Raw genomic sequence first — 18297 nt, 5'->3', positions numbered from 1 at the left:
GTGGCGCCCAAAGGGTGGGACTGATTTCACCCAACTTTAACCATCCAGAAGTGGGGCGCCTGGTCTAGTTGTCTGGTTGTCTAGACTGCCTCTGGTAGTCCATAAGAAGAGAGGTAAGTAGCTCCAGAGGTGGATCCCTCCCACCTGCCTTAGCTGCCTATTTTAGGATGCAATGAATCACTGTCTGGAGATGCCTATCTCTTTCCACTAGCCACAGAGTCTTGAGGATGAAATTAGACTACATGGCTAGTTTGATGGCTGAAGTAGAGAGGAAGGTGCACCCAGGCCCAGCGTTTGATGCATTTTATGAGGAACATCCTTTGAAAATCCCAGCCTCTACTTCTAACATAGAGCAGATGTAGGCTAATGAGAGGAAAAAATACATTAATGGGCCGAATTCCCTTGAACAACTTTGGTTTTAGCATACAAGGGACCGAGACTGCACTAATCAAATCAGTTCTTTAACAGCTCATGAATGACAAGAGTCTATACAGCCCAGGAAACCATTTATATAAAATATGTTTTACAACCCAATCTCACATCCATCGAATGCTGTGAGCTCAGGCAGGTTATTGCCATTGTCCTGTCTGAACAGAAGGAGTTTTCTATGGCTGTGGATAATTACAGAGATGGACGTGGCTCTTGGAGACTATCGCATAAAACATATTTGAAGAGCTAGTTCAGATTCATCTCCAGAGGCAACAAACAAATTAGTGAACTTCACATGTTCTTCTAATGAATTCCGCTTTCAGCAGCGTTCAGGGAGAAGAATGCTGACAAAGAGAGAGATTGCAAGTTGTCAGAGTGACTCATCCAACCCCTCATCAAAATATTTTCCTTTTTTGCTTCCTCAGTCCTCCCCCTGATTTCTGAGTCAAAACGATGCAATTTTTGCTTCAGAGCACTCTCCCATTTCCCTGGTGTTCACAGTAACAAATCATCAGTTCTTCAGGTCTTATGTACCAACTGACAAAGCTCTTGTCATTCCTTGGGAAGACCTAAAAGAGGTTAAGTGAGCTGCCTGCATAGCTGCCGGATTCAGGAGCATCCACAGGGAGTTGCCAAAAATAGAAGTTTTACCCCTTACTGGGCAACCTGTGCCCAAAATCTCTTTCCTATCAGGAAGCCAGTGGCTCTGGTGAGGTGTTTTGGAGTGGGGCTGCTGCAGCAAGGTTGGCTCCCAGGCATTTTGGTAATTGCAGCCTGTGCTCCTTGTGTAATGGGCTGCAGGAAGGGAGCAGTCCCACACCAGACTTCGGTCGCACTTCTGGTCCACACAGCTCCTGACAATTGGCTTTTCTTCTCTTCTTTGGATTCAAATATGGATTTTGCTGCTGACAAATCCTTGTTTAGAACTTACAGGATCCAGGAAGTTATAAACTTCAGCTTAAAGTCTCTAATGTTTGTTTTACCTGACATTGCCAGTTGTGTTGGCAGCACAGGATGGACCGTGAGCCTCAGATACTATAAACAAAGGTGTAATCTGAAAGTCATGCCGTAAATACGTTGAATTATCCCACTTGTGTAGGGCAAAAGTATCAGTCTACACAGCTAATTTATACCACCAGCCCCTCGAACTCACACAAGTTGCAATTACACATTCAATGAATAGCCTCGTGGCTCCCGGTGCTAGAGTCACGTCCCACGGTTTCAGTGTGTGTCTCTTCTCTTTACGTGCTCCATGTTAGACCACTTAATGTTTTAAGGCGGTTTAGCACTGGTTTCATGATCTGCACCACCTGATCCTAACTCTTGGGACACATTTTCAGAGGGGGTGAAGGAACACAGCTACTGAGGGGCTCTGGATGCCATCACATGTGTGTAACATGCCTTCTTCAAGAAAGACTCTTGACTTCTTCAAGAGTCACTTCCCCTCAGTTAGGAAGGGCCAAAGGCATTTAGTTGATTGCACTAAAATGTCTCTTTTTCTCCCAAACACTTCACTTTCACAGACTTGAATGTGCCCTATTGTTCTGACTTTCCAAATGTCAGTTTGGAGGAGGCTCTGAGATGGGTGGCTGATAGGGTCAGTGTCTCACCTCCTTGGGCTGGTGATTAGGGGAGAGAGATTCATCTTGCCAATGTGAGACGAAGCCATCTCTGGTGTCCAGACTAATCTACTCATTAAGACTTCCTCTGCTGATGGAGAAAGACCAGTGCCTGTGGAGAATGAATCACTCCAGTTCCCCTAAGCACAGACCCAGAGGCTGTTGTCTCTCCTGGAGGTGTACCTCCACTGAGTGTCAAGATGTGTCTGGCAAAGTCACCCAGCTTTTGGCTGTTGCTTCCTGAGGTGGATCTCACCAAGTTGAAATGTGCTACTGTTCCTTTTTTGTTCCCTTTAGAGCCTACCAGAGGGTGAATCAAAAAGGTCTCTGACATCCAGCCTGGTAGAAGCTCAAATGTAGAGAGAGACAAAGATTCAACTGCATCTGATGGACTTCAGGTCAAGAACTTACAGTGAAAATGTCACTGACTGTACAGAACACAAACCTAGTAAGAAAACTGAACTATGCCTCAGTTCCTGGATGCAACCTGCTCCGTTTTAGTGGCGTTTCATGAGGTAAGAGAAGTTCAGTGTGAAAAGCTGCATGGGAATGCTTTTGGGGGGCATTTTGAGCCCCTGCATGTGACTCCAGACCCATCCCTCAGTGAATCTGCTGGGGTTTCAGGCACAGAAATGCTCCGTCCATCACTACACATCTTCCACAGTGTTTTTCCATGGTCGACTGGTTTGGAGGGTTTTTTGGGGTTACTTTTCTGCACCCAAAACAAGCCTGGTGAGAGAAAAAAGGAGAGATTGTGAAATTACCCCCACAAAGTGCAAGTCTGCAAAACATACCATCACACACAAAGCCCCATGAGACACAAAACCCCAAACGACACACTGCAAACAAATCACAAAGAGTTTCTTCAAAAATGTTTTCTAAACTATAATTAGCGTTAAGTTAGGGGAACACTTCAAACTGTAATATATTCTAAGCCAACTTGCAAACAGAGCACTTTTAGATTCCTTTTTATTTCCTCAGTAGTTAGTATTTGCTGGGCTGTTTTGCATTTTGAGGAGCATTTATTGCTGCCAGGCAAACCAAACCCTTAAGCGCTTTAAATTAATGTCCTGATCCTATCAAGGCCAGCTTCCCAAATGTATATAAGGGGCAGCATCACTGTGTCACTTCAGCGGGATCGCTGTTCCTCTCCTGCAGAAGAACTTCCCCTGAACTTTCACATTCCACCTTCAGATCAGCCACGATGAGCAGACAGGCGCCTACAGTGAGGTCTGTCCTGGGACGAAGAGGCTTCAGTTCGGCTTCGGAGATCTGTGGTCGAAGCTATGCTGCCTCTGCCTGCCAGCCTGTCCGATGTGGAGCTGGTGCCTACAGCAGCAGGAGCGTCTGCAACCTGGGTGGAAACAGGAGAATTTCCTACGTGAACGGGGTCTGTGGTACTGGATGTTTTGGAGACTTTGGCTTCGGAGGTGTAGGTTATGGTAATGTTGGAGGCAGGGTTGGCCTTTGTGGCCCCCGGGGATATAGTATTGTGAGAGGCTACCCCGATCGCAAGGCTGATGGCATCCAAGGTATCTGCATCGATGAACGGCTTCTGAAGCCCCTCTGTGTTGGGGTCGACCCTCTGGAACATGAAATCCGCTGTCAGGAGAAGGAACAGATCAAGACCCTTAACACCCAATTTGCCTGCTTCATCGACAAGGTGAGTGTAACCCCCAAACCTGCTCCCTGCTCATACTCCTTTGAGAAGCATAAAACACAACCAGCCATCTCCAGAACCCCTGTCCAGCTCGTGCCATGGCTGCTGAGATAGGTCCATGCAAGGGTCCAGATTCCCACAGAGCCCCGTTGGTTCAGAGTGAGACCCTCAGTACCAGGGGAAGGCTCATTTCAGCCACACACCAGGTCCTAACATCCGATGGTGTTTGCATCATGGCCACGGACCTGCAGGTGCCTCCTCTGGGCAGCCTCGTTTCATGGCTGGATTGCTCATCACAGCCTTGTTGTAGCTCAGCTAGAACTTACAGCCCCGATGGGCTCAGCTCTCTATTCTGTATTAGACCCTTTTCCCTGCTTTATCTTTAGATACAGGGATTGTTCCCAAAACGTGTCTGAAGGCAAAGGAGGTTAATCTTGATTCAGGCACCTGAATGTTAGATGTCTGAGCTGTTGCTTTGTAGAAAATACTGGAGACAAACGGGTTCCATCCTCTGGACACTCAATCTCAGTGTCATCAGAAGAGCTTTGTTTCTATTCATTGGTGAGGAAAGCAGATTTAGACATGTGACACTCAGGTTCCTAAATGATTTAGAGATGTGACTTTTAGATTTCTAAATAGGGGCAGATAATTTCATGGTCATCATGGCACATCCCCTCTCACTTCCCAAAAATCCTGTTCTTAAAGCTGCGGTTTCAGTTCAACCAGGTGTCATGACATTCATCCCTGTATTTGAAGAATTGCTGTTTGTGGGTCTGCAGGTCCGGTTCCTGGAGCAGCAGAACAAAGTGCTGGAGACCAAGTGGGGCCTCCTGCAGCAGTATGTCCTACCAAAGAAAGGGAAGAACCTTGAACTGTACTTTGAGAATTACATCTGTGACCTGCGGAAACGTCTGGACTGCTTGCTGTGTGAGAAGCAAAAGCTGGGCAGCGAAGAGTGTGCCACAAGCCAGCTTGTGGAGGAGTTCAAGTGCAAGTAAGGACCCTCAGATCTCTGCTGTTGACTTTTCTGTTCTCTTTTGGTTCATCCCAGGCAACAGGTCCCAGAGAAGTGGCACATCCCCCTTGGGGATATCACATTCTTCTGTCTCACTTGCAAACCCTTTGCATTGTTAATGTTGTTCTTGAAGAAGCTTCTGATCTTGGGATGCTCTAATGTCTGGTCTCCAGACGCTGATCTTGCAACATCTGATGGTAGTCTCTGAACCAGGGAAGGCTGCTATTTATATGGGGTGGTTAATGTCTGTGTGCCTCAGAGTATTGCTTGGATCTGCCCTTTTCTTCTCCTTTTCAAACAGATATGAAGAGGAAATTAACAGGCGTACAACCGTGGAGAACGAGTTCGTGGCACTCAAAAAGGTGAGAAGCTCCAGATACACAAATCATTTTACCTACAATAGGTATTTTACTTGGTGTAATGCTTGCCTGAAGTAATTAGCAAATGCCCAGCATTATAATGAGCAGAAGGACAGAGGCCCATGAAGAGGCACAGGATCAGAAAGAGAGACAAGTGCATGTAGAAAGTAAAAATGATGAATCTTCAAAGCTTACCTCATCAGCCATACAGCAAGATTCTGTTACCCCAAGCACATTCTTGGAGCATAGTGTGAGGGTGTACTTGAGGAAGGGGGATGGAGTGGGAAAGGTCACTCTGGAATACCTGCTGTCTCAGACACTGATTGTTTCTGTCAGTCTCTCCACATCCCCTGTGCTTGGACATCAGAAAAGCAGAACTCATTTGAACAATATTAAAAAATGATGTTTAAATACTCATTAGTCAATTCTGAATTTGTAGCTAGGTCCTGAGTAATAAATAAACTAATACCTGTAAGTCATGTTGGAATAGTTTTGTTTTCCTTTAGGAGACACCAGGGCATCTTGACTCACTCTCTCACACCTTTCTGCTCTTGAAATCTTGTTGAAACACGTTTCTGGTTCACTGGTGTTGCCTCTGTTTCTCCAAGGTTTCCAGCGAGACTGGGCTGGAATGTGTCTCCTCTCTTTCAGGATGCAGACTGTATCTTTTTGAACAAGGAAGAACTGGAGGTGAAGGTGGATCTGTTACGGAGGCAGCTGGAGTTGTTGAAATGTGTGTTTGAGGAGGTGAGTTCCTCTGGTGCTGTCTCATCCTTCAGCAGCTCCCAATTTCTTCATCTTGAAACCCCTCTTGGACATGTCTCATCCCAAGCCCTGAATAATTGAAAGCATGGGAGTTGATGTGATATTAACATGATTATGCTGGGGACAGGGTGGTTCCCCCTTTCTTAACACAGCTTCAGGTAAGAATTGGCCACGTCCTAACTCTACCCCTGAAGAGATGCGTCTGTCTAGTTACTCTGGATTGCAGTTGTCTGATTAGTGCTAAAGAGACTCCCAGCTTAATCCTGTCATTAGCATCAGTAAAGCAGCTGAAGATGACAGGATACCAAGGGTTAAGTCACTCAAATTCCCTGCCCTTTATGTGGACAGAATTGCTGCAGGTCAGCACTGCAGGTCAGCAGCTGACATGTGGCAACTCATCCAGCAGGAAGGATTTTCTGCTGAGCTGACGGAGGGATTTCTTGACTTGTTCTGTCCATCAGCTGAGCAGTTCTTTGCCCCAGCCCTTCCTTCTCTACAAAGCCTGGGTACTGCTGACAGCTGACTAAGCCATTCCCCAACCTGCAGGAACGAGCTCAGGTAGATCGCCAGCTATGTGACACTTCAGTCATTGTGAAAATGGACAACAACCGAGACCTGGACATGGAAAGCATCATCAAGAATGTCGAATGCTGGTACCAAGAAATAGCTCAGAAGAGCAAAGAAGAAGTTGATGCTTTCTACCAAACCAGAGTAAGAAGCAACCTTGGGTAATAAGCAACCTGGCAACTTAACAGGCTGCAGATCAAAAATTACAGTTGTCTTTTTTTCTTGGTTCCAGTTTCAGGAGCTTCAGGACAAGAGAGGCAAGTACTGTGACGACCTGCAGAGCAACAAGTGTGAGATCTCAGAGCTCACCCGCATGATACAGAAGCTGCAGTGCGAGCTGGAGAACGTGAAGAAGCAGGTAGGAGAGGCCCAGAGGTGATGTTTCCAGAAAGGGCAATGTCTTAGAGGACAGCTCAGATATGAGGGAAGATAACACCTTGGCCTTTAGTGGATTAAAGACCTGCTCTAGGCTGTAGGTGGAAAGTGTGTAGTTGAAAAGTGGGTAGAGAGAGGGGATGCTGGTGGGGTTTAGTTTGGGGTTTTTTTGTTTGTTTTCAATTGGAAAAGTGGATTAACCAAAACCCAGAGTATCCAGGAATTAGGAAATGAAGCCTTGAGAACACTCTCATTGCTGTCTCCCCCTCTGACAGGTCTCCTGTCTGCAAACCTCCATCTGTGATGTTGAGCAGCGTGGGGACTGCGCTCTCAAAGATGCCCGGGAGAAGCACGTTGAGCTGCAGAATGCCCTTCAGAAGGCCAAGGATGAGCTGGCCTGCATGCTGCGGGATTACCAGGAGCTGCTGAATGTCAAACTGGCACTGGATATTGAGATTGCAACATACAAAACTCTACTGGAGGGTGAAGAGAGCAGGTGGGTGATGGAGACCTTGTCCCTTTTCTCCTGTGTATCAGAGTCCGGAACCATTCCAGATCTCAAGCAAATTTTGCAGCTCCAGGATCCTCCCAGGCTCACAGAAACTGGGACTGGAGAGATGGCTGTAGGCCATACAGGCCACCCTTGTGCCAGCAAAAACTGTTCCTGTCCTAGGGATAGTCAGACGTGTTACAACACGGGATTGAGTGGGCTGGATGCATGGCTGGAAGTTATGAGTAACACTGGAATTCTAGATGTGCATGCAACTGGTTAATAGGATAACATGTATTTCTTTTCTCTCTCCTAACAGGATATGTGTGGGGAACCCTGTGAGCGTGTGTAAGTAACCCAGAGATTTTTCAGTCATGAAGGTTTCTTGTTTGAGGAAAGGCAGTTTATGGAGCAGCATTACCTGCCCCAGCTCCCTCTGCCTTCCTGTCCCATTTCAGCCCAGGTTTTGAAGGTTTCATCCCAGAAAGCTGAAATACCTCTGAATTAAAAAAACCCCAACAAAACCAACCCCCCCCCCAAACCAGCTTTTAGATGGAAGTTGGGGGGAAGATGAAATTCCTGACTCTTCTACTCCTGGAGGCAAGAGCAAGCTGTCCTGGCAAACCTGTCAGGATGTGCACTGAGGTGCTCTGAACCTGGGAAAGAATAAGCCACCAGCCAGATGAGCAACGTGGGAACCAGGAGGATCTGTGAGGGGATGTGTTGGGACATGGGGGAGGAGTTGGAAGGAGCAGGGGCTCAGATACTTGGACAAATCTAGAGGAAATCAGGTTTGGTTGGTTCTGTCACTCATGAAACAACTTGCCTTGCGAGTCTTCCAGTTTTCCTCTCTAAATAACTAATCCCATGGGCTGTCTTGTCTTGCAGCTGTGGTCAGCAGTGGCTACAACATCCCTGATGACTGTGGGATGCTGGCTGCAAACGGGGCCGCGTGTGGCTACGGCTCCCTGGGAAGACGGTCTGGACGGCACAGCTCCCAGAACGGAGGATTCAGCTCCCGGAGCGCTGGGATTCACCCAAAGAGAGTCATTAGCTCAGTGGCCAAGCAATGTGTCCCAGAGGTGTATTGCCAAGCTGGAGGGGTCAGCTGCAAGAATGGGGGATTCAGCTCCCGGAGTGGGGGGTACCCAACCCGCACCGTCATAAGCACAGGGAATGCTAGGATGGGGGCTTGCCAAGCCGGTGGGGTGGTCAGCTTTGGAAACCAAGGCTGTGTCATCAGGCAGCTGGGGGGATCTCCCGTGGTTGTTGCAAACAGCCCTGAAGTTGTGGGGTGCAACAACGGCGTGGTGGGGAACTACGGGGTTGTCAGGGACCCATGCGTCGTCCCATAGGGCCACCAGCCACGGAGGTGGCATGGCCAGCAACGCCAGAGGGCAAGGCTTAGCCCTGCATTTCCTACCACCAAGGTGATGCAGGACAGTGTCTCTGCCCACATTTGTCACCAAGCCCATTCCCACCCTCATTAGCATCAGATACCTACCCAACCAGGTGATGTTTTCAGCGTCCCCAGCCCCAAAGACAGCCATAGCAAGCTTCTCCAGCGGGTGCTCCACACAGTATTATTGCTCTGAGTTGATACTCTCTAGATTCTCCCAGCTTTAAGGGTTTGCTTGTTGCGCTGCCTTTTCTCTCCGGCTCTTCCCGTAACGAGCAGATTCATTAACCATGTTCTCCCTCACCAGACACCTCTTTTTCTCCAGCTCCTCCCAAAGCATTTCAGAAAAGAGGGTGATGCTTTAGCTTTCCCAGGAGGCCCAGCAAAGGGCACGCTTCCCCTGCTTTCCCTCCTTTTTTTTTTTTATGTTAAAGAACAAACCCTGAGCTGCAAATTTGAGCTTAAATGTTTAATAAGGCAATTTCACCTTTCAAAGCACCTGCTAGTTACGCTGCAGCCATTGGCTTCCTGTGGAATTTGCTTACAGATGAACACGTAGGGCTTTCATTTGCTTCTGCATGTTTAGGGGTGGCTAGTTCAAAGCGTGCTGATTTTTAGAAGAGCTCACCCCCTCCTATCCCTACCCCCAAAATGCCAAGGGAAGCTATAGGTGCAAAAAAATCTTCTGAGTTGACATCTTGTACTCACACACACAGAGCTGCTTTCACTGCTCAAGCTTCCCAGCTTTCAATAAACTGCTCCTTCAATAAACTGCATTGAAAGTACATGTGTCCTCTCTGAATTTTTCCATAGATGGTGGGAGAAGAAATTACAAAATGGGTGAAGATTCTTTCTCAGTGGATGGGGGAAAGAAAGAACCAAACAGATCTTCTGCTTGTCTTTGGGCAGTTAGGAACATGGTGGGATCCTGATGCTGGGAGAGTCCAGTGCTGTTTGTCTTCTTTCCTCCTTATATTACATCACCTGTAAGAATTTTATAACCCAGGTAACAACTGATGTCAAAGGTTACCAGAAACCCACAGATCAGTCCTGATGTCCTCTACAAGGACTTTACCAGCCTGTAGCTTCATTCCCCTCTGCAGCCTCAGAACATGTGTGTGTTTGATCCCTCCATGTCACAGCAGCAGAAGGCAGATGCCAGTGTCGACCCTCTGGGCTCAGCGGCTCCGATCGGGGAGATGCGCTGCCAGAGCCAAGGGTATCTCAGGCACCAGATCCTCATCCTCGGTGACACTGGGGCCAACACAGCGTGTCACTTACCCTGTTGAATTAAAAGGGAGAAGTTAGGAGATCACTTGGCCATACCGGGGTGGGATTGACTTTGCCTTCGTTTTGAAGCCTCCTCCTTCGGGCTCAGTGTGTGAGCTGGTTGCTGGGGGCTCATTTCATGGAAAGAAACCAGCATTTCCATGGGGTGATTCATCTGACCAAACACAGGCGCCTAATTTAGCATGAAATGCATCAAGCCCTGAACTCTACTCCTGATGGCATCAATTAGATCTCTCCTGGCTCTGCCGGCAGCCCGGGGCAGGGGTATTAAGCACAAATGGAGACATCACCATGCACGACGCCTGCATGTACTCAGACAGATACACCCTGCCCATCACCTGCTGCATGTGCAGACGTTATTATCACCGTGAATTTCTTCCTGTCTCCAGAACATGAGGAATTACAGGTCACACAGCACCACTAATCTCCCCGCTCTCACAGCGCACAATTCTAATTGCAACCTAAAAAAAAAGTGACTATTAAAGACTGACACAAGGAAGAAGATAAGCACCTCTGGGGAAGGGTGTGAGATGCTATTTCTATGCTGAATAGAAACTGTTTCATCTGACTTTGACCATCTGCGTGTCAGGCTCTGGTTGGGTGAGGTGGACAGCCCTCCACCCCAGCCCCTCTCTCAAAGGAGGAAACCCAGCTCAGCAGTTCAGGTAACTTCTAAGTGGCTACAATTAGATGGGACAGAGCCTGCCTAGGTGGGTAATTTTGCATCTGAGCTTAATGCTTTCAGAACTTGCAAATAGAATCTGGAAAGAAGGCAAACCTGAGACCTGAAGTCCCTGCTGAGTCATCAGTCATCAGCCTGCTGTTGCTAAAAAAGACAGTAGCTTGAAAAATAGGAGGTGGACCTGGGCTTAGTCCTCACCAGCTGCTGCTGGATGACTTGACCAGTTCATCTTGCCCTTGCTTGCTCCCCCTCTGTGACCCGGAGAAACAAAAACTGGCTTTGCATGACATTCCTGGCCTCAAAGGGATGAAAGCCCAGCAAGTTCTAGATTTTCCAGAGCTTTCATTAAAGTTGGGACTCCAAGGTTTCCCCAGAGAAGGCACAAACCTGCCTGCACTCCAGTGCCTCATTCTCTTCCTTTAGGGATGAACTGCAGGTGGGAGTCTAAAGTTGCTTCCTGATGTTAGCAAGGGTGACTTCTCCCATCCCAGCTGAGGAAGCAGTAGGCAGCTGCCTAATTTCAGTGGGACAATAATTATCTTTTGGTGGACTGAATAATAGAGAGAAGAAAGGAAGATGATACTACCTCTTCAAAACCAGGGCAGCTCTTTTCCTCTCATGTTTGAGCCAACACCCAAATATTCCCAGCTATAATTTTAGCAAACCAAATAGGAAAATGAGGGTTGCATTTATTTTTTTCTCTATGGCTACAGCCAAATGGGCTCTTAGGATTTTGTCACAGTAGTGCAAGGAAAAGGTCCATCTCAAATGGGTTTCAAACTATTCTCTAAGCTTGTGTTACAAGCTCAGGGTTGTTTCCTGGTAAGAGATTCCTATTTTTCATTCCCACATTTTTATTTTTTTTAAATCTTGAGGGCTGTTTTGACCATAGTTTTGCTCTTCTTCTACCAGCAATTATCTTAAACAAACAGTTGTTTTAAGTTGGGGAACTGGACTTTCTGTCAGTTAAAGATAACCAGAGACTCTTACAGGAAAAGAGGGAAAGGCCTCTCCAAGAAAGTCATGTCCACTGTGTATCTCTGCAGTATGAGGCAGAAGAGATAGCACAGCCACAGCCACCAGCGGAAAGAACACTCTTCACAGCAAATACTTCAACTGGTACTTAACCCCAGTGGAACACATTAAACAAGGAAATGTTTTCTGAGCCAAGGCTGAAACTTTTTCACTTGTCATTATTTTCAGAGCGTGTGAGATAGCTGCTATAATGGCTTTTTTCATGTCAAAACCAGACAATTACCACCAGCCAAACAAACCCATGCAGGCTCAAAGACATTCATTTCATCCAGCCATGCCCAGCATAAAGGATCGTTTCGAGGTCTGCCACTAGATGGGCTCTGGAGCCAAAGACTCTCCACTGGACAGTGGGGCTTTGCTTTGGCATTTGCTGCTGCCAATGTTTCGTCCTCACCCAGCCTTTGATCAGTAGCAACAGCAAGAAATCTGAAGAGCTTTGCTGGACCAAGAACCCCCCCCGGTCGCTGCTCGAGTCTGTGGAGCCCTGGTACACGATGTGGCAGTACATACCATGGGTTTGGTTTTGGAGACGTCTGAGTTGCAGGAACCCTGGTGAGTGCAGAAGGTTTGGAGTTTACAGCTGCAGAGGAGCTTGCAGGATGAATCATGGTGATGGTGATCCTGGTCCCACTCCTTCTGCAAGCAGTGAAAACAGATAAAGCATCAGCAGAGCTGAATGCTCCCAGCAGTGGTGCAGCTCTGGGGCTGAATCATCTGCGAGTATGAAACACAGAGATAAGAAATCTCAGGACCAAATCTGCCTGCTTTGCTGATAAGGTAGGAGAAGGAATTCTGCTTTATTCTGTGCTGATTTCCTTACAGAGGCAAAGCAGGAAGTCCCAGCCACATCAGAAAGATATGGTTTGGAATATCCCCACCTTAAAAAACCCCAACCACCCAGTTGTTTAATTTCAGCTTTTATCCTAGGTGTTAAAGTTTAACTCGCTCAGGATTTCCTGGAGGACAGAAGCCACTTTTGTGTGGTCTGATGAAGCAGATGTAGATTTATAACGCAGGGGATCTTTATCAGGGATCTGCCTCCCTGCCTTCCTGCCTTCCTTCTCTTTTTATTATTTTATCTTATTTAATGTAGATATGCACTTTTCAAGCTCTCTGCCCAGGATGGAACCCAGAAAGCAGAGTGGTTTTATTGGACCAAATGAGATGGCCCAGCCATCTCCCTGATACGTTGCTTTCTGTCCTTTAAGGAGCACATTTACAATAAACATTACTACACTGTTACTAACACCAGCTCATGGGGTAGGCAGCCAAGTGAGGTGGCTCGTGGCTGCACGGAGGAGAAATCCAAGGCTGCATTCTCAGCCCTGTATCTGCAGCCCGGGGAAGCAGATCGACACTTTGAGGAGCAGGTGGGAACAGACAATACTCAAAAGCCTGCCACAGAGCAGATTGTGGATAAATACGGGCAAGAAATTAGCCAGTAATTAGTTCCTCCTATGAACACATTCCTTGCAGCCAGACGGCTCCACGATCCACATTACATTCACGAGCAAGTTGTTTCTTGTGATGTGGTCGATATTACTAACGGGAGGGAGGGGGAGGCTTTTAGTCAGAGGTCTCATTTGAAAAGGGACGGATCAGGGTAGGAACAAGATATTCTGGGCGTGTGGTCCAGGCTCAACAAGTAGGTTGAGAATTCTCCACCTCCTTGGGTTCAAGCAATATAAGATTGGCCTGGCTATTTTTCACCTCTGCTTAATAAAACTTGTTTCCTTTTACAGTGATTTTAATGGAAAACCATCCATTTTCTTTGGCTACTTCAACTCAGCTGCACTGGAACAAAGTGAATTTTTCTGTTTGGTGGCCAAACTGAGCATCTGGGTAAATTCTGATGTGACTGCCCCCAAGATTTCATTTCCCTCCTACATCAATAAATCCTTTTCAGAAGGCCGATCCCTCCTAAACCACCGCCCAGCAGATTTACCTTCCCTTCACCTTTTCTAGGCCTGTGTCATGGGGGTGGCTCGAGGAAACTCCCAACCGCAGACAACACGATCTGCAAGTCTGCTTAGAGTAAGTGAAGGGAACCCAAACCCAAACCAGCCCTGCAAACCAACTGGCCAGTTGAGCGTGAACTCCTCGGTGTCTGTGTCAGCTCCCAAGGAGCTGGACGGTGCCACGACAGAGCCGTGGGGCAGGGTGGGTTTGTGGAGCAGGAGCAGGAACTGCTGAGATGTGTCTTTGAAGAGGGAGCAATTCCTCCCTTTCTCTCTGCAGGGAAACGCAGGTTGTGGTTGGGTTTTTCCTGGAAACACCCTCTTGTTTAGCACAGCTCGGTTCAGCGTGGAGAGCTGGGTTGTGGAGGTGGACAGTGCTCATCCAACATGCTCACTGACAGAGTTTATGGGCTCATTCTGTACAGGAACAAACCCCCCTCCCCGATATTCCTCAGGGTTTAGGCATTATGTGCTTGGGGAATCCTCAGTCTACACTCAATGCTCCTTGGCCAAGGTCCAAGCCAGTAGGTGGATTTATCCTTTTTCAGGATTAAAGGAATATTCCTTAGTGATGAATCACTCCAGGTCAGGTTTTAGCTGCAGGGTGAAAACTCCCATTATACAACTAGGTCTTTGCTTTCCCAAAAGTGATGCAAATAAAGGGGAATTGTTCTGGATTGAGCCTTTTTTTGGGGTGGGGGTTTTTTGCAACCTTTAGGCATGAAGCTTGGCAACACCTCTGTCACCATGAAAATGGACAACCCATGGGGGATGGACACCACCAGAAACCCCAGCGCTGAACAGACATCAAGGCTTTGTGCCAGAAATGACAGATGCATCAACTACTGGATGCTGGTGCACAAGTGCAACCCTCCCCTCCCCTCTGGAGGAGCTCAGATGTTGACCCAGGACAGTGTATTAGAGAGGATCTCTGCTAGTTTTCTTGAAATGGTCTATTTTGTACAGAAATTAAATTAACAGTGCTGTTATAGGAAGAAAACAGGTAGGTGGAAGGGTAAAGCATAAAGACCTTTCATGTTTCAAGGTGGTCTTTCAGTCCTGGGGTCAAGGAAAGGGGATTCAGTATACCTGAGAAAGAGGGTCTGAACATCCAAGACCTCCCTCTTGAAGAGGAGACCATGAGCTTGCCCTGCAGCACTCTGCTTGTGACAGTGACAAAAGGTTTGGGTGGGAAGGAGGTGCTAAACCTCTGCAGAGCAACTGGCAATTATGCCAAGCCCAGTAGCAATCTCATAAGCAACTGGTTTTCTTTATCATATACTCTTGGAGTCACTTGAAAGAAGTCACTCAAAGGGGTATGACGCTTTGGGGCCAGTGAGCTCTGGGTGTTTGTCAGCCCTTAATTGAAACGAGGACAAGGAAGCCACAGTTGTCATGCTTGGTAATTAAAGGGAAAGTAAAGCCACCCATCGTCCTTTGAGAGGGAGCCTGTCTGCAGACAGGGATTTGCCATGCTGAGCAGCACTGTGACAGCATCTGCAGAACGCCTGGAAGGAAACAACACGAAATACTCTCTGCATTAAGCCAAGGAGGAGCTGGAGGGCACAGCGTGCAATTATTAGGATGCCTTGAACACCAAGCTGGCTCTTGGTCATTGACATTTCCACATGCAAGCCATTTCTGGATGGAGAACAAGAGAAGCAGGTGCTTAACACTCCCTGGTATCACCACAGCAGACGGATTACCCCATAGGATGTTCAAGGAGAAAAAGCAACCACATAATAACAAGAACAAAGAGAATAACAAGGCAACACACCGATGTGTAGATGTTGCTTCCAGAAAAGACACTGGAGTTCCCCAAAAGAATCTTCTCACCGTGTACATCCCCACTGAGTGCAGGAGGAGGACGGGTGCCTGATTCACTCGGGATCGACGTGGTGTGGAGTTCAGAGTAGCTGTTAAATGAAATAGTGAATACCTAAGATCCCACTCCATGCAGGTGCTTCTGAAAAGTGCAGATTTGCCTAATAACACATTTCCTTTTATCCTCCAACACAGCATGGCCAGGGAGTCTCGGTATAGCTAAGAAAAACGTGTGATGCCAGGAAGAGGCTCTTTTTCCATTTCTCGGTGCCATTTCTGACTTTCCAGTTACTGAGTGCTGGGGTTTCTTGCCATACAGATTCCCAAGTCCAGTGCATGGTCACATTTTCAGCCATGGAAGAAAAAGTTTCCTCAAACAGGAGGTTTAGGTCAAGAAGTTGAAGGAATCCACCTCAGACCCACAGTGAACTCAAAGGATGGGTTTGCATCTCTGAAGGCATTAGTGATCGTGTATGCTGGAGGACACAGCTGGGGCAGAGAAGCGCTTAGCTGTGGGAGGAGGGATTACCAGTCCAGAGGTATAATCATTACCGTTGCTTGCCTTTATCTCCCTGAATGTGTGGTTTGCAAGCAACTCAGAGTTAATCTCTGAAACAGAAGTTAAAACCCTGTAGGCTTGCTGAGCTGGAGCAAGAAGACTGTGGAGCCCAGTGTTTCTGCTTGCTGCCCTCCAGGGCAGATAGCACAGGGCTTTAGGTTACTTTGGAGCAGAAGTTTCTGAATATTAGGGCTGTGGTGAATAGAAGTTCATTGCAGATTACTCTAGGACAAACACTGCTCTTTATCTCTAGATAACCCAGTGGAGACAACCATAATACAGAGCCTGTGCACCAAGCTGCCAGCGCTGGAGTGACACATCGTGAGCTTTTTGCATGTTGGTGGCAGAATGAATCACAGAAGTGATTCCAACCATTCATTAAGATAATAGGCATGTCCTCTAGGAGCTATACCTTCTGTAATCTCCTTAATCTGAGTGTCCATCTGGAAAGTTTAATGAATAGGTGCTCACAAACGCAGCATTGTTGTTTCTCCTGGTTCACATTTGTCCTTTTATTTTGCTGAGGCTGGTAGTGACATACAGATACCACCTCTGCTCTTAGATCACAGCCCCACAGCCCTGCCAACCATGACCCTTTGTCTCCAGGTTCTCCTGTGCTGGTGACTTTAGAAAACAGTATTTTACTTGGTGACACCAAACTCTCCTGCTGACTATTCATGGAGCCCCTGGCTCCAGCTTCAACCCAGCTACTCGGTTTTAGGCAGCTGAATTTAGGTAAGAGGACTCCCACGCTAGAAGTGGCTTTATTCTTTCATGGCATCTCACCTGCCAGGTCACATTTACAAGGCCACTAACGGGGCTTGTTCCCTGCTGAGCATCCCTCCTTCCCCTCTGCAGAGAGATGCTTTTTAACTCACCACAGCAGAGATCGTATTGCTGATCAAAGCTCTGCTGCGCTGCCAACAAGCTGCACACGATGTTTGTGTGTCTCTGCTTCAGTTGTTGGGTTGTTTTATTTTAAAGAAACTTGTTTATAAGTTTGCAAAACTGACTCTGTGACACTGACCACACCCCCCACACCCCCCCGCTACTTTCTACGGTCATTATTTTATACACATGTCTATATGCACAGGAGTAGCTTTACAGCCCAATCGATGGGAACTCGTTGAAATTCAGTGGCTGAATTTCCCTCCTCCCACACTCTTCCCTTTCCCTCAGCTGCTGCAGGGCATCTCTGGAGTCCCTGGCTGGCGCAGCTCAAGAAGGAACAGGCTTTCTGCTTAGAAAAGCTTGTGTGCAGAAGAGACAAGACGACCATCCCATGGAACAGCAGAGCAGCATTTCCTACCTCCAGACCTGACGTGGGGCTCTCATGGCTGCTTTTGGCAAGGATCACCCTCCTTTCCCCAGAAAACCACTCCCAGAGCAAAGTCCATGCCCTTCCCTCGGCGTGCGGTTCCTCTCCCTCTGCAGTGGCAATTCCCAGTGCTTAGTCCTGGCTGTTGTGCTTTCATCATGACACTGCCTCACCAATCCCACCTCATTACTCAGAGCACTAATAGTCTCTCAGGCCCCGAGTGTTGGTGCAAAGTTGGTCAGATGATGCAAAGGTGCCTTAGGAATTCCTGTGGAAAAGAGGAACCTCTCAAAGGGAGGGGGTGGACACCTGGGGTGTTTGCTATGAAACTTATTTGTCTCTTGCAAAATAAGGTGATAAATAAGAAGTGGGGAGAAGAGTTTCTTGGCTTAGGTCAGCTGGTAACACCATGGAAATGGGGATTTAAATAACCCCCAACGGGCTGCACCCTGCCTACCGCCCACAGAGACCCAGAGCTCACAGAAGCTCTGTCCGAAAGGCAAATGCCGCCCTGCATTCAGTGCCCAGGTCTTCCATCACACAAAGAACTGCCCAGAATATGACAAAGTCTCCCTGAATGAAGCTCCTGGATTTGTTGTCAGGGCCAGGGTGTTGCAGTGGACACAGGCAGGGCAGCATGCGGCTCTGGCTGGTGTGTAGCTCTCCATGTTCCTGGTTTGAGACATCTACCTTGGGAGCTACACCCTCTTCTGCTCAGCTACTGCCATGGTCCCCCAACAGCTTCTCATCAGCCTCGGTGCTGTGACTAACATTGGTCACCCACAGTGTATCACTGTCCAGCAGAAAGACAGCAGGAGCATAAAGGTTTTGGAAAGCTCTTACCTGCAAAGGCAGGTCAGGCAGGCGGGTAACAACCGCTGATGCTCTGGGAATCTGTAATCTTGTCCATCTTTTCATCCCAAATCAGCGCAAAAGCTGTGTGATGGAGAAGG

The 18297-nt window shown here is 47.6% G+C and overlaps 1 protein-coding gene across 1 annotated transcript; it reads left to right on the top strand.

Moving 5' to 3' along the window:
• Nucleotides 1-3252: 3252 nt before the first annotated feature.
• LOC311202693 (keratin, type II cytoskeletal 4-like) lies at nucleotides 3253-8634 on the top strand (the record flags this gene model as incomplete). The annotated part of the gene is made up of 9 exons (XM_084277305.1): nucleotides 3253-3711; nucleotides 4488-4702; nucleotides 5025-5085; nucleotides 5734-5829; nucleotides 6394-6558; nucleotides 6647-6772; nucleotides 7065-7285; nucleotides 7599-7627; nucleotides 8168-8634. The coding sequence occupies 9 exons, from the start codon at nucleotides 3253-3255 to the stop codon at nucleotides 8632-8634; spliced, it is 1839 nt and encodes a 612-aa protein (XP_084133431.1).
• Nucleotides 8635-18297: the final 9663 nt, after the last annotated feature.

This window comes from Gallinula chloropus (genome assembly GCF_964237585.1).
Source record: "Gallinula chloropus genome assembly, chromosome: 31".
Classification (NCBI taxonomy): Eukaryota; Metazoa; Chordata; class Aves; order Gruiformes; family Rallidae; genus Gallinula; species Gallinula chloropus.
Note: the sequence above shows the minus strand (reverse complement) of the source record. Positions and strands in the feature narration are given on the sequence as shown.